General features: G+C 44.8%; 1 protein-coding gene across 4 annotated transcripts in view; it reads right to left on the reverse strand.

The window, feature by feature from the left end:
• TRMT1L (tRNA methyltransferase 1 like) overlaps positions 1–17105 on the reverse strand; it is a 59541-nt gene that overhangs the window by 24909 nt on the left and 17527 nt on the right. For all 4 annotated transcript variants that reach the window (XM_030571840.1, XM_030571839.1, XM_030571838.1 and 1 more), the window contains 3 exons: positions 15141–15254; positions 13421–13485; positions 3889–4018 (listed from right to left, as the gene is read on the reverse strand). In XM_030571840.1, the coding sequence (XP_030427700.1) occupies positions 3889–4018; positions 13421–13485; positions 15141–15254 (309 nt within the window). The remainder of the gene's footprint in view (positions 1–3888; positions 4019–13420; positions 13486–15140; positions 15255–17105) is intronic.

The raw sequence follows: 17105 nt of genomic DNA on the forward strand, positions 1-17105 counted from the left end.
CCACTCCTGCCCTGAAGGGGTCAAAAGCCAGCCCTTGGAGAGGGCTGGGGCTGAGAGAGAAAACCCTAGGCTGACAGGAGAAACAGCCTCAGATGGGTCACGCCCCAATCAGGCTGCAGCTGACCCTTATAAGAGGGCAGTGGACCGGGGAGCAGACAGTCTCTCTCTGCCTTCAGAGAGAGAGAGAGAGGCTGCTGGGAAGCTCAGGGTGCCTAGAGTGAGGCAGGACTGGGGAAAAGCCAGAGGGGCTGGGGAGTTCCAGACTGGCAACTCCCCAGGCTGCAGGGGCTTGTCCAAGGCCCCATAGAGGTATTGGGTTGCAGAGAAAGGCAGCAGGTCCAAACCCCCCTTGCCTGTGATGAATGGCTTATACTGCAGTCTGCCCCAGGGAGCAGGGGCTAGTTGGTGACTGGCAGTAGCCTACAACTGAGGTGAGGTGGGGATAGGGGGATGGGGGTTCCCTGGGAAGGGGAGACCCCAAGAGTTGGGGGGTTACTGCTGGGGGCAGTACCCCAGATAACGTAGCACCGGAGTCCAGGGAGTGACACGGGGGCCCAGAAGCAGTGGGACACCGGCCTGCAGAGGGTGCTCCAAGACTGGAAAATGAGCTAATTCCCAGGACACCAGCAGGAGGCGCCGCAGGGGTGAGTCCCACATTGCTACACTTGGGCATGGCCCTGGAAGAGGTCCAAGACCAACTGGACCAGTTGTTAGACATTCTCCAGCCCCGGGGCCTGACACACATGGCTCTGCCCATTCACAATGCTGTTCTACAACCTGCGTCCGCACACCCAAAAGGACAGAAAGCAGGTACTTCGCACCGGCTAAGGGGGCAAAAGTTGTTTTCCCAGCCCCCTCTGGCCTCGCTGGTCATGCACGTGGCCATGGAATGGGCACACCAGCACTCCAACTCGTTCTTCACACACACACACACACACACACACACACACACACACACACACACACACACACACACACACACACACACACACACACACACACACACACACACACACACACACACACACACACACACGGCAGTGAAACGCCCGGACCTCTTGGCTTGCAAACTCTACCCTGCAGCCCTTCAATTCCACCTTTCTAACTATCAAGCTCTGCTAGCGAAGTACACTTTCAATAATTATACTAAGCAAGTGGAGTTCTTGGAGGACATCATGGAGACCAAGGTCCAGTGATTCCAGACCTTGCTGGATGAGGGCTGCCTGGGGCCAAGTCAGCCTCCAGGCTGCGGAAGATGCGGCAGACATGTCCTCCTGCTCCCTGGCCACAGGGATGGCAATAAGGCATGCACGTGACCACCTCCTCCTCCCTGGTAGACGTATGCTAGCATGAGATCTGCCATGTGGCAACATGGTGCTCTGTCCACACCTTGACAGCCATTGACCAGTGGGCGGCTGCTGACGCCACCATAGGCCGCGCCGTCCTGCAACACGCCTTACCAATCGTGTCCTTGCACCCACCTCCAGAGCTGATCACTGTTCTGTACTCACCCACATTTGGAATACATACAGGGACCATCACTCTAAGGAGAAGAGGAGGTTACTTACCTGTAACTGGAGGGTCTTTGAGATGTGCAGTTCCTATTTATATTCCAATACCTGCTCACCCTCCTCTCTGCTGCAGACTCTCTATGCTATGGTAAGAGCGAGACTGAGGGTGTGTCACCCCACAAGACCTTTTATAACCTTGCCTGGAACACGTGATAAGGCATAAGGCAGCCATATGGGTCAACAGGCATTGCTGCTGGAAAAACTTCCAGCTCTGGTGCATGGAGTGCCTGGGCACCCACATTTGGCATACAAATAGGGACCAGACATCTCAAAGAACCTCCAGTTACAGGTAAGTAACCTCTTCTTTTAATAACTTGCAAAAATAAAGTACCTGCAATCTTGTGCTAAATTATTTTTCTTTAAAATGAGTGAGTCCTTCCAATAATATAATTCACTTTTACAGTTCAGCCCCTATCAGATCAAAAGATCAGTGCATATAATTTATGGGGATTTGCAACAGGATTCTGATTTACTAAATTAATTGAGCAACCTACCACCTACACTTTTATCAACATGCTGTAGAACTGAAGACAGTCAGCTGGTTTCAATATTCCATGTTTATGCACTTCAAACAAAAACAATTCAGCATTTTAGTATTCTATTTGAACTTGATTTATACTCAGGATTGATTTAAAAATAAATGGATGCTGTCAAAATAGGGAGGCATGAAATTTGCCATGCCAGTTTTGTTTTATGGGTACTGTCTCCCACTATCTGTGCCATTCTTTTGAAAAGATTGGGTATTGACATTTCCAAAATTATCAAGCTCATTGCAAAATAATGATGTTTTTTATTAGCAAAAAACAGCTGTTGCCTGATTTATTAATTGTATATTAATTATATCAATCCCTTAAGAAGTCTTAATTAACACTGTGAGGTTTGGCAGGTTCTTGTTCCAAGATCAGGTCCAGTATTATTACAATTATTGTTTTGATGGGAACCCTGACATGCACGGTTGCAACACTCTGAGTTAGGAAAAGATTTCTGAATTTGCAGTAGTTTTACCAACACAATTAGGGAAGTCAAACACCTCCAACTCAACAACATAGATAGAGATAATACAGAATGTGTGTCTGAGCAGCCATATACTCACACCATTCCTTGCAAAAGGACCTGAAGTGTTGTTGTCATCATCACCACCACCAGTGATGGTCATCCTAGTATCTCCCAAGAGTTACATTTCCAGGGGACACAGGCCAGGATATAACTTTTATAACATGTTACATTGACACTACTATACCTAATGCATATTCAGTACGTGCTTCTTCACTTTTGTGTTTCCTCACCCTACTAATGTTGGGTTGCCTTTCTCCCATAGGTTACTGGGCCTTTTACCTCAAGCTTATTAGCATATACATCAATTAGGTACCATGGCTCTCGTGTCAGATGTCTGCTGAAGTTCCTAACTTAAAATATCCCATCTAGCTGGTATAAACTAGCATCTTGTGGTTATCTGTCAGCAGCTGAGTCATTACAGTGTTCCATCTTGTGATATCTTATGATCTAGGGCAGCAGTTCTCTGCCAGGAGTTCAGGAGGCCTTGAGCAGGTTTCATGGGGGCCTCCAAGGAGGGCCAGCATTAGACTTGCTGGGGCACAGGGCAGAAAGCCAAAGCTCCACTGCATGGGGCTGAAACCCAGGTGCCTGAGCTCCACCAGCCGGGGCTGAAGCTGAAGCCTGAACAATGTAGCTTTGTGGGGACCCCTGTGGCACACGGCCCCAGGCAACTGCCCTGCTTGCTATGCTCTAATACCAGCCCTGGCTTTTATAAGCAGAAAACTAGTTATTGTGGCACAGGTGAGCCATGCAGTTTTTATAGCATGTGGTGGATGGGGGGTGGGTGGGAGAGAGAGAGAAGTCTCAAAGATTCAGAACCTCTGATCTAGGGTTACTCCTGGTTAACTGCATATGCTAAGGCTTTTGGGCCTTATGCCTTGTTCAGCTAAGCTATTGTCTTTCAGGCCTGAGGCATGTAAGCTCATTGCTTTACTAGCTTTCTTATGCCTATGCCTTACCTAGCAAATACCTACATATATAGGCTACAAAGTGGGAGGGCAGAGCAGAGGGTAAACACTACAAACTCAGCACACCAGCCTTTTGGGATTATCCAAGCAAAAAGGTCAGATTAACAGTATGGCAACCTTTCTTATGAAGGATAGATTTCTCTTTTTTAAAATTTCCTCCTAACTCTTAGCAAACTTACTTTTAGCATAGGCTTACTTTTGACAGTCCCTCGAACATATAGCCCAGGTATAACACACAATCCACTGTGTAAAGGATCCATTTACAAATAAAGCAGGAACATTAAATAATTTACCTGCAATATACCTGGACTCGGTTTCTCCTTTGTTCACATGGCGCTTAATATGCCCTATCATGTCAGTTCTTCGTGTAATGGTTGCAGAACAGATGATGCAGTGATAATGGGCTCCCAGCTTCGTAGAGCTCTGTAAAAGAGTCAGTGTAGTTTTAAAATACAGTGAGACAAAGTGAGTGAAGTAACACCTGTGCAGCTTTGCTGCTGTAGTGCTTTAGTGAAGATTTTACCACATGTGAGTTTCTCCTGTTGGTGGTGTTAATCTACCTCCATGGGAAGTTGCAGCTGTCTACATTGGGGGTTAGGGTATGTCTACACTACGGGATTATTCCAATTTTACATAAACCGGTTTTGTAAAACAGATTGTATAAAGTCGAGTGCACGCGGCCACACTAAGCACATTAATTCGGCGGTGTGCGTCCATGTACTGAGGCTAGCATCGATTTCTGGAGCGTTGCACTGTGGGTAGCTATCCCATAGTTATCCCATAGTTCCCGCAGTCTCCATCGCCCATTGGAATTCTGGGTTGAGAGCCCAATGCATGATGGTGCAAAAACAGTGTCACGGGTGATTCTGGGTAAATGTCGTCACTCAATCCTTCCTCCGTGAAAGCAATGGCAGACACTCATTTCGCGCCTTTTTTCCCCTGGATTGCCCAGGCATGGCAACCATGGAGCTTGTTTTGCCTTTTGTCACTGTCACCGTATGTGTACTGGATGCTGCTGACAGAGGCAGTACTGCAGTGCTACACAGCAGCATTCATTTGCCTTTGCAAGGTAGAAGAGATGGTTACCATTCCTATTGCACCGTCTGCCATTGTAAATTGGCAATGAGATGACAGTTATCAATCATTTTGTACCATTTGCAATTGGAAATTGGCGATGACGGTTACCAATCATTTTGTACCGTCCGCTGCTGTCATGGGTGCTCCTGGCTGGCCTCGCTGAGGTTGGCCGGGGGCGCATAGACAAAAATGGGAATGACTCCCTGGGTCATTCCTATCTTTATGTTTTGTCTAAAAATAGAGTCAGTCCTGCTTAGAATATGGGGCAAGTCTACTAGAGAGCCAGAGAGCACAGCTGCTCTGGGTCAGAGCCCCCGAGATCCCGCGGAAATGATGAGCTGCATGCCATTCTAGAGGGTGACCCTGCAACAACCCCACCCGTTGCTTCCCTCCTCCCCCAACCCTCCTGGGCTACTGTTGCAATGTCCCCCCATTTTTGTGATGAAGTAATAAAGAATGCAGAAATAAGAAACACTGACTTTTTAGCAAGATAAAATGAGGGGGAGGCAGCCTCCAGCTGCTATGATAGTCCAGGCAGGACATTAAAGGGTGGGGGGGAGAGGAGCGCAGCCTCCCGCTGCTACGATAGTCCAGGGAGTACAGAATCTTTTCTTTAGACATGAAAAGGGTGGGGGGATGGGGCTGATGGAGCTCAGGCGCCAGCTGCTATGAGGAGGATGGTTACCAAGCATTTTGTGCCGTCTGCCAGGAATGACAGGGAGTCATTCCCATTTTTACCCAGGCGCCACTGAGGCCAGCCAGGAGCACTCACGGGATGATGACAGTTTTCCACCATTTTGTACCGTCTGCCATCAGGAAAGGAAGGGGAGGAGATGCTGCTGTTCAGCGCCGTAGCACCGCGTCTACCAGCAGCATGCAGCAGACATACGGTGACATTGAAAAATGGCAAGAAATGATTTTTTTCCCTTTTCTTTCACGGGGAGGTGTGTGTGGGGTGTAAATAGACAAGATATACCCTGAACCACCCCGGACAATGTTTTTGACCTACAGCCATTGGGAGCTCAGCCAAGAATGCAAATTCTTTTCGGAGACTGAAGAGACTGTGGGATAGCTGGAGTCCTCAGTCTCCCCTCCCTCCCTCCATGAGCATTCATTTGATTCTTTGGCTTTCCGTTACGCTTGTCACACAGCACTGTGCTGTGGACGCTGTATCATAGCCTGGAGATTTTTTCAAATGCTTTGTCATTCACTCAGGCCAGGGCTTTATAAAGCTGCGCACAAGCGACCAGGGAGCTTAGCGAACAGGAGCTGCTAACAGGGAGTTTTGCAAGGGAGTTTGGAAGGGGAGTAGGAAGGGAGGGGGGGGTCCCTTGTCAGTCTCATCTGTGACCCATTGGTCCCCTGAACCCATAATCTTAGCCACATCGAAAACCTTTCTGTTTACAGCAGAGAGGAGCGGATAGGGAGCTGTAGACAGCAATTTGAGAGTGTTTGACAGAGGGAGGCTTACAATGGTGAGGAGGACCCGCAACACCTGTGCCAGCACTGCTTCTGTCTCCTCCACCTGTGCCTGTAGCCAGACAGATCACCAAAGCATGGATGCTTTTACCCAGATTCTGGTGTGGGCTTGCAAAGACTGTAATTTGCAATTTCCACTTACTGATATCCAGGCTGGGGGTGGCATCCAATGTGAAAGGTGCCTACTGGTGGAATCTCTCAGGCAGCAGATGGGAGAGCTACAGGAGGAGGTGGCCAGGCTGAGGAACATCTATGTCCATGAGCAATTCCTGGACAGTATCCATGTGGAGACAGCTGATGGTGCTGTCCCAGTTGACAGGACTACCGACACTCCAGTGGAGGAGGAGATGCCTCAGGGTGTGTCTGACACACCAGTGGAGGAGGAGGCTCAGGGTGGACACAGCCAGCTGGTTACTTCTAGCAGCAGGCAGTGCTCCACCGCTGCTGCGAACCCTCCTGCTGTGGTAAAAGATAACCATTATGCTCTTCTTGATACAGGAGAGAAGAAATCACCCCCAGCAGTTAAGGGGGTGAAGCCTCGTACCCCTAAGGCTGGGAGGTCTGCTGCCACCACTGATAAAAAACGTAGGGTAGTGGTGGTTGGAGACTCTCTGCTGAGGGGGACGGAGACACCCATCTGTCGCCCTGACCGTTCATCCCGGGAGGTATGCTGCCTGCCAGGGGCCCGTATCCGAGATGTTACAGAAGCTTTGTCGAGGATTATCTGGCCTTCTGACTACTATCCCATGCTACTCATCCATGTGGGCACAAATGATACTGCGAGGTGTGATGCTGAGCAGATCAAGAGTGACTACAGGGCTCTGGGAGTACGGGTTAAGGAGTTTGGAGCGCAGGTGGTATTATCTTCGATTCTTCCTGTTGAAGGTAGGGGTCCGGGCAGAAACAGATGCATCGTGGAGGTGAATGCCTGGCTGCGAAGATGGTGTCGCCGGAGGGCTTTGGCTTCCTCGACCACGGGATGCTATTTGAGGAAGGACTGCTAGGAACAGATGGCATTCACCTTTCGAAGCGGGGAAAGGCCTTATTTGCGCACAGACTGGCTAACCTAGTAAGGAGGGCTTTAAACTAGATTCGACGGGGACAGGTGAGCAAAGCCCACAGGTAAGTGGGGAACAAGACCTGGGAGATGGGTTGGAAACAGGAGGGAGCACGGGCTATAATGGCAGAGAGGAAGGAGGGTCAGGGCAAAGCTGGGAGGCAAGATCAAACCAGTATCTTAGATGCCTTTATACAAATGCAAGAAGTATGGGTAATAAGCAGGAAGAACTGGAAGTGCTAATAAATAAATACAACTATGACATTATTGGCATTACTGAAACTTGGTGGGATAATACACATGACTGGAATGTTGGTGTGGATGGGTATAGTTTGCTCAGGAAGGATAGACAGGGGAAAAAGGGAGGAGGTGTTGCCTTATATATTAAATATGTACACACTTGGACTGAGGTGGAGATGGACATAGGAGACGGAAGGGTGGAGAGTCTCTGGGTTAGGCTAAAAGGGGTAAAAAACACAGGTGATGTCGTGCTGGGAGTCTACTACAGGCCACCTAATCAGGTGGAAGAGGTGGATGAGGCTTTTTTCAAACAATTAACAAAATCATCCAAAGCCAAAGATTTGGTGGTGATGGGGGACTTCAACTATCCAGATATATGTTGGGAAAATAACACCGCGGGGCACAGACTATCCAATAAGTTCCTGGACTGCATTGCAGACAACTTTTTATTTCAGAAAGTTGAAAAAGCTACTAGGGGGGAAGCTGTTCTAGACTTGATTTTAACCAATAGGGAGGAACTTGTTGAGAATTTAAAAGTAGAAGGAAGCTTGGGCGAAAGTGATCATGAAATCATAGAATTTGCAATTCTAAGGAAGGGTAGAAAGGAGTACAGCAGAATAGAGACAATGGATTTCAGGAAGGCGGATTTTGGTAAGCTCAGAGAGCTGATAGGCAAGGTCCCATGGGAATTAAGACTGAGGGGAAAAACAACTGAGGAAAGTTGGCAGTTTTTCAAAGGGACGCTATTAAGGGCCCAAAAGCAAGTTATTCCGATGGTTAGGAAAGATAGAAAATGTGGCAAAAGACCACCTTGGCTTACCCTTGAGATCTTGCGTGACCTACAAAATAAAAAGGCGTCATATAAAAAATGGAAACTAGGTCAGATCACGAAGGATGAATATAGGCAAATAACACAGGAATGCAGAGGCAAGATTAGAAAAGCAAAGGCACAAAATGAACTCAAACTAGCTATGGGAATAAAGGGAAACAAGAAGACTTTTTATCAATACATTAGAAGCAAGAGGAAGACTAAGGACAGGGTAGGCCCACTGCTCAATGAGGAGGGGGTAACAGTAACGGGAGACTTGGAAATGGCAGAGATGCTTAATGACTTCTTTGTTTCGGTTTTCACTGAGAAGTCTGAAGGAATGTCTAGTATAGTGAATGCTTACGGGAAGAGGGTAGGTTTAGAAGAGAAAATAAGGAAAGAGCAAGTAAAAAATCACTTAGAAAAGTTAGATGCCTGCAAGTCACCAGGGCCTGATGAAATGCATCCTAGAATACTCAAGGAGTTAATAGAAGAGGTATCTGAGCCTCTAGCTATTATCTTTGGGAAATCATGGGAGACGGGGGAGATTCCAGAAGACTGGAAGGGGGCAAATATAGTGCCCATCTATAAAAAGGGAAATAAAAACAACCCGGGAAACTACAGACCAGTTAGTTTAACTTCTGTGCCAGGGAAGATAATGGAGCAGGTAATCAAAGAAATCATCTGCAAACACTTGGAAGGTGGTAAGGTGATAGGGAATAGCCAGCATGGATTTGTAAAGAACAAATCCTGTCAAACTAATCTGATAGCATTCTTTGATAGGATAACGAGCCTTGTGGATAAGGGAGAAGCGGTGGATGTGATATACCTAGACTTTAGTAAGGCATTTGATACAGTTTCGCATGATATTCTTATAGATAAGCTAGGAAAGTACAATTTAGATGGGGCTACTATAAGGTGGGTGCATAACTGGCTGGATAACCGTACTCAGAGAGTAGTTGTTAATGGCTCCCAATCCTGCTGGAAAGGTATAACAAGTGGGGTTCCGCAGGGGTCTGTTTTGGGACCGGTTCTGTTCAATATCTTCATCAACGATTTAGATGTTGGCATAGAAAGTACGCTTATTAAGTTTGCGGACGATACCAAACTGGGAGGGATTGCAACTGCTCTGGAGGACAGGGTCAAAATTCAAAATGATCTGGACAAATTGGAGAAATGGTCTGAGGTAAACAGGATGAAGTTCAATAAAGATAAATGCAAAGTGCTCCACTTAGGAAGGAACAATCAGTTTCACACATACAGAATGGGAAGAGACTGTCTAGGAAGGAGTAAGGCAGAAAGAGATCTAGAGGTCATAGTGGACCACAAGCTTAATATGAGTGAACAGTGTGATACTGTTGCAAAAAAAGCAAACATGATTCTGGGATGCATTAACAGGTGTGTTGTAAACAAGACACGAGAAGTCATTCTTCCGCTTTACTCTGCGCTGGTTAGGCCTCAACTGGAGTATTGTGTCCAGTTCTGGGCACCGCATTTCAAGAAAGATGTGGAGAAATTGGAGAGGGTCCAGAGAAGAGCAACAAGAATGATTAAAGGTCTTGAGAACATGACCTATGAAGGAAGGCTGAAGGAATTGGGTTTGTTTAGTTTGGAAAAGAGAAGACTGAGAGGGGACCTGATAGCAGTTTTCAGGTATCTAAAAGGGTGTCATCAGGAGGAGGGAGAAAACTTGTTCACCTTGGCCTCCAATGGTAGAACAAGAAGCAATGGGCTTAAACTGCAGCAAGGGAGATTTAGGTTGGACGTTAGGAAAAAGTTCCTAACTGTCAGGGTAGTTAAACACTGGAATAGATTGCCTAGGGAAGTTGTGGAATCTCCATCGCTGGAGATTAAGAGTAGGTTAGATAAACCTTAAGAGTAGGTTAGATAAATGTCTATCAGGGATGGTCTAGACGGTATTTGGTCCTGCCATGAGGGCAGGGGACCTGACTCGATGACCCTTCCAGTCCTAGAGTCTATGAGAGTCATTTCGTCTTCTGTAATGGAGCTCTGACAGAACAGATTTGTCTCCCCATACAGCGATCAGATCCAGTATCTCCTGTATGGTCCATGCTGGAGCTCTTTTTGAATTTGGGACAGCATCGCCACCCGTGCTGATCAGAGCTCCACGCTGGGCAAACAGGAAATGAAATTCGAAAGTTCACAGGGCTTTTCCTGTCTACCTGGCCAGTGCACCCAAGTTCAGATTGCTTTCCAGAGCGGTCACAATAGTGCACTGTGGGATACTGCCTGAAGGCCAATACCGTCAATTTGCGGCCACACTAACTCTAATACCGATTTCAGCGCTACTCCTCTCGTCGGGGAGGAGTACAGAAATTGGTTTAAAGAGCCCTTTATATCGATATAAAGGGCCTTGTTTTGTGGCCAGGTGCAGGGTTACATCGTTTTAATGCTCCTAATTCGGTTTAAACGCGTAGTGTAGACCAGGCCTTAGATTAGTATAACTATGTCACTCAGGTGTGGATTTTTCACACCCAAGTGATGTAATTATATCGATGTATGTTTGTAGTGTAGACCTGACCTGATGTCACAGCTAAATTCAAGGTGGAATGGATTGTTTAGCATAAATAGTTAACATACATTGTAAGACACCACTGAAGTTGAAGTGGTGAGTTAACACTTCTACAATCATAAGACAAAAAAAGGTTAGTGGGTTACAGATTGTTGTAATAAACCGTAAATTCAGTGTCCTTTATTCAGTCCATGATTTTTAGTGTCTAGCAAAGTTACGAATTTAAGCTTCCAGGCTCATTTTTTTGAAAGTGTTATACAAGTTTCCTTTGAGGATGAGGACTGAGAGTGACTGGATATGGAGTGATTACTTTGTGAAAAGTATTTACCCACAGTTGATAGTGTCTTTTTTCTCTTTTATCATTTTTCTGTGCTAGTTCATTGGAAGGCGTATAAATTGTCTTGCTTCACCCATATAGTTGTTGAGGCATTTAGTGCACTGGGTTTGGTACACTATGTAGTGACAGGCATGTGTAGGACCCATGGATTTTGCAGGGTGTGTTGGGGGCAGGGAGTAAAGATTATCACAGCAGTGGAAATGCTTCTACAAGTTTTATATCTGTTGTTATGAAAGGGTCTTCTGATTTGAGTTGGTGTGTCCTGGTTGGTGGGGAGATTGCTTTGGATAGTGAAGTTGGGGGGTTGTTGGAAGGTCAGAAGAAGGGGTTCAGGACCTGTTTCTTTCAGGATGTAGTTCCAAATAGGTATGCATTGTAATTATTTATTGATATCCACAGGGGTTTGAGTGTGGTGTGGTAGGTGACAACTAGGGGTGTGCAGCTGGAGGATTCCTCAAATCCCCCATATTGAAGCAAGATCTCTTGGGCAATTTGAGCAGCCCATTCAGTGATGTGATCTACTTCTCTAGTGGAGCATCCTTGCTTGGTGAAGGCCGTTTTAAATGTGCTAAAGTGTATATCCCAGACTTTCTCCTCCAAGCATATTCCGTGGTATCGGACGGCCTGGCTGTAGACAATAGATTTCTTGTTGTGTTTGGGATGGTTACTGGATCTGTCAAGGCAAGTGTGATTATCCATGGGTTTCTTGTACATAGTGGTCTATAAATACTAAAAATCATGGACTTAATAGAGATGCTGGATGTATGGTTTACTACAACAATCTGTAATCCCCTGAGTCCTCTTTTTCCATCCTATGGCTGCAAAGGTGTTAATTGACCACTTTCCCTTGAATGGTCTTTTACAATATGTGTTGACTATTTAAGCTAAAGAATCTGTTCCACCTTGTATTTAGCTGTGACACTTTGAGTACGATTCTCAGACCTGAAGAAGAACTCTGAGGGCATGGCTACACTTGCAAGTTAAGAGCGTATTAAAGGAGCCCCAGGTGTCCTAACTCCTGACCCGTCCACTCTGGCAAGGCACTCAGGGCATGGCTACACTGGCAGATGTAGAGTGCTTTGAGTTAAACCAGCCTTTGTAGAGCACAGTAGGGAAAGTGCTGCAGTATGTCCACACTGACAGCTGCCAGCGCATTGGCATGGCCACATTAGCAGCTCTTGCAGGGGCCACAGAAAGCAGTGCATTGTGGTAGCTATCCCAGCATGCAAGTGACTGCAACGTGCTTTTCAAATGGAGGGTTGGGATGGAATGTGACAGGGAGTGTGTTGTGTGTGTATGTGGAGGGAGAGAGAGTGGGTTTTTGGAGGTTGAGAGCATGTCAGCCGACACACTCTCAGCACCCCAAAAACCCACTCTCTCTCCCCCCACATACATAACACACTCCCTGTCACACTCAACCCCACCCCCCACATTTGAAAAGCATGTTACAGCCACTTTAACCCAGGGATAGCTACCACAATGCACTGCTCCTTGTGCCATTGCAAAAGCTGCTAATTTGGCCACGCGAGTGCACTTCCAGCTGAGAGTGTTTAACTCCCAGCGCTCTACATCTGCAAGTGTAGCCATGCCCTAAGTAACCTTGAAAGATTTGTCTCTTCCACCAACAGAAGTTGGTCCAATAAAAAATATGACCTCACCCACCTTGTGTCTTTAATATCCTGGGACCAACATGGCTAGAGCACTTTTAGAATACAGCAACAGACCTGAACTGGAATTGAACCTGAGGTAAGATAGTCTTTAAAAAAAAAAAAAAAGCTGCGTGTGGCCAAAGGGTTCTTGACTGGAGACTGCAGACAAAAGTATGTCCACAGAAAAGGTGTAGCATGGGAAGTGACAGTACTGGCTTTCTCCATACTACTGCCCCTCTCTCAACCTGACCCAGAAAGATCACTTCTAGGGGTCAAAAAGGTACACTTATTTTGTGTGTCTACTAAGTACTCGGCCTCTCCTGTGACTGCAGACAAGTCCAAAATGCTGATTAGTCCAAAATGTGGTACTATTTTATCTGATGTGGACATCTGTTCATGGGGAACAGGACTGAGACCACCAAATCCATTATACATACCATAGGCCATTCAACTAACATCAGAAAGGTTTAATTCTCACCACCTTAAAGGTCTTGGCTGAATTTGAATTGGGGACCATAAGGTTCTGCATCCCATTACAGAAAACAACATATGTTTGAAGACTACATTGAAACACTTTACAGAAGTTCTTCTTAGTTTCCCCTTTTTTACAGAGTAAATGAGCATATGTGATCTAGTATTTGTTACCTGGTCTCCAATGAGGTTTGGCTTCACTGGGCGACAAGGTAAGTGACAGATGCACATTCTGTATCCTAGAAAACAAACTAGTTCTTGTCAACTTACAGTACTTATATATATCATAAGCAATTTGGGGGTAAGGATTATCTTATTTGTTACTTGTCAGTACAATTGTAATGGGACCTTGATTAAGCACTTTAGGTGCTTCTACAATACAAATAAATAATAAGAGTAAATAATAGCATCTACTTATTCTGGTACATATAACCTATCAATGCAGAGAAGCTTCTGCTGTTAAACTTTAAAACAAAAAATATCACTGACGGACACTCAGGTCCCAGAACTGTACTGGGTAGTTGTTAGGACTTGAAACATCTACCTGACTAGTAACCTTTTCAAAAGTATCTAAACATCTAGGCTCCTAAGTTCTATTTTCAAAAGTGACTTTTAACCACTTAGGCTCCCAAGTCCCATAGATTTCAAATAAGACATAGGCTCCTTCACGTCTAAGGGTATGTCTATACTACCCACTGGATCAGCGGGCAGAGATCGATCCAGTGGGGGTTAATTTATCGCATCTAGTCTAGACGCGAGAAATCAACCCCCAAGTGCTCTCTTGTCGACTCCTGTACTCCACCAGGCTGAGAGGCGCAGGTGGAGTTGATAGGGGAGCGTCAGCAGTTGACTCATCACAGTGAAGACACCGCAGTGAGTAGATCTAAGTACGTCAACTTCAGCTATGTTATTCATGTAGCTAAAGTTGCATAAGGGATTCTGCCCCGCAGTGTAGACCAGGCCTAAGTTATCCTTGAATCTGGGACTTAAGAGCTTTGGAAAATTTTACCCACAGCCTACTAATCAAGTGAAAATACCTGTGCTGTGAACACCACAAAAGCCTTGACTGCAATTTAAACAAATAAAACACTCATGTACTGTATGCAAATATAATACTGCCAAACAACTTTCCATATAATAAACTTTAAAATGTAACCTACTGTGTATCCTTATTGGCACCTTGTTTCCACCCCTGCTGGCCCTGTCCTCTGTCGGAGCTGCTGCTGTGGCACACAGAGGGAGGACAGAGACGTAGCTCCATGGAAGGGCAGTGGTCGGGGCTGGGGGTTCTGTTCCTTTCCCTGCTGCGGTTCTCGGGACACCGCGGCCACGAAGTCTCTGGTGCAGCAGGAGGAGGACAGAGCTCCCCTTTCCCCCCCAGTTAACATGTAATGGATGTGGGAAGGGGATGGGGAGACCACGGGGGTCCTGGGCTGGACAGTGAGGAGTCACGTGGAGGGCCACATGGGGAGGTCACATGCTCCCCTTTCCTGGTCCTCCCCCCCCAATAAGAAATGGATTTTTCTTGCACCACTGATTAGGTGTATAAACAAACTCACATTAAGGTGAAATATCCACAGATATTTCCAGACATTAATATTAAAAACTCATTTAACATATCCAAGTAACAATTTTAAAATTGGTTAGAAAAATAATGAAATATGCAGACTTCGACTTTTGCTATAAACACCAAGTTTAAAGAGGAACATACCATTGGCTCTGATTTAGGGTCAGGATCTAGAAGTCTTTATGTGTGTGAAACTTCCACTGCTGTCAATAGGAATTTTAAATGCATGGGGAGACTACAGAATTGGACCCTACACTTCCACTTAATCGAATGCTGTACTTTGTTCCATAAAATATAAGCAATCTATTCAAGTATAAAAGACTTTACCTTCAAATTCAACAGAAACCTTCCAGTGCAAATTCTGAAGGTGGCGATGGAGCTTATGACTATAGCAAGCTTTGAATTTCTCTTCAGGACACAGTGGGCAGGGTTTCCTTCCAGCTGAAAATTCATATAAGAACAAAACGAGGAGATATAAGCAGATTAGAATTGTATATGCCGCTATATATTGGTATAAATTTCCATACATATAACTAATGCATATTTGAGACAAAACATTATTTTCCTCCACATCTAGTACAGATAGAATTGTTTTTGCTTTACAGATTCAACTCTGTAAATTCAGACATATTTAAGTTTATAATCCCAAAATGCCATTCATGCAGGTATCGTATGCTCCTTTAAAACATTTGCCAACACTTTCTAATTTTTGTTTTATTCATGATGCTCTATCTACTTGTTGCCTCTTGTCTTATACGTAGATTGTTAGCTCCTTGGGGCAGGGGCCATCTTTTTGTTGTGTGTTTGTAGAGCAATTAGCACAGTGAGGATCCTGATCCATGACTGGGGCTTTCTAAGCACTACCACAATACAAATAAATAATAATTATTTCAATCCAATCCACTCTCAGTGAATTTCTCATCAAATAATATTTCAAAGTGTAGCTAATGTCATTTATGTAGTCATTTTTCCGATGTATTCTTACTCAACTAATCTTCTCTCTGTGTATTTGGACTCATATCTAGTTACTGACAAACTAAGTTTTTGCTACTTTTTACTCCTGAGGCAGGTAAATACAGATTCAGGAGCATGAGTTAGATATTACTGGCGTAAACATCAATCAGAGAATTACACAGTTCTAACTATACAACTTTTGCTATTATTGATGCACAAGGCAGAAAGAACCCAGTTTGACTTTCAGTTTCCAGGTTTAGTTTGCGGAGATGGGGGGAAATTTTACTTGTAAATTTCAACAGGAAGTCATTGCGACACAATACCTATGGAGCCTCACACAGTGCCATTTCCCTCGTTTCAGAGTAACTATACTTCAAACAAAATCTTAAAAAAACCATATTAATGATGTTTAGTGCTAGAGTCTGCTTTCTCTCTCTCTGCTGAATCTCCAAAACAAACTTTCAGACAAGATTCTTAAATCTCTTCTTTAGAATAAATCATTTTCTGTAGTCAACGTTAAAGTAACAATTCTAGAAACATCAAAGTCAGGGATGTGATAATCAATTTGTATAAGAATCCACTGGTATTGAAGGTATTCAGAATAATTCAAATGCCACCCTGAAATAAAATCCAGCTTTCAGAGTCATATTTTGCTCTGACATATGATTTATACATGCAAGTGTGCATGTCCTTGGTGCTGAGTTCTGTGACTGGATGCTGAATGATCAATCAGGCAGAATTTAGTAGCTTCCATTTTGACTTTGGACAGCACAGGATGAATGAGAAGTATCTTGTAGCATGAAAGGCTTTTAATAAAATATGTCTTATCATATTTGTTGTATATAGATGATGGAATTTAATGTTTAACATTGGTATCTGCCAAATCTAAAATAAGTGGATTTGCCACATTCCTTTTCAAAATATTATAAGTATAAAAGTCCTTAGAATTGAGAGATGCATAATCCTGCAATGAGCCCCATATGAGTGGACCTCTAGTCACCATGCAGAGCCATGCTTATTTCGGTGAGGCTTCACAGAGGCCTGCAGCTCATTGCAGAGTCAGGGCCTTGTATAATAAATAAAGTTGTTATGAATCTACTATTGTCATATGCTCTGCAGTTCCTATACACCAACTATTGTGATATACAGTGTGGGCAGGGAGTTAATACAGATACAGTGTTAGGAATAAATTAATAGGAACACAGTAATTCTGTTCGATTAAGGATTAAATGCAACTAAGCATGCTTTTGTTTAACATCGCAGTTTATTAGACTTAAGCACACAGACATAATCACAGTTTATTAGATTTAAGCACACACAGACAATAGGCTGAGAATA

This window comes from Gopherus evgoodei, chromosome 8, assembly GCF_007399415.2.
Source record: "Gopherus evgoodei ecotype Sinaloan lineage chromosome 8, rGopEvg1_v1.p, whole genome shotgun sequence".
NCBI lineage: Eukaryota > Metazoa > Chordata > Testudines > Testudinidae > Gopherus > Gopherus evgoodei.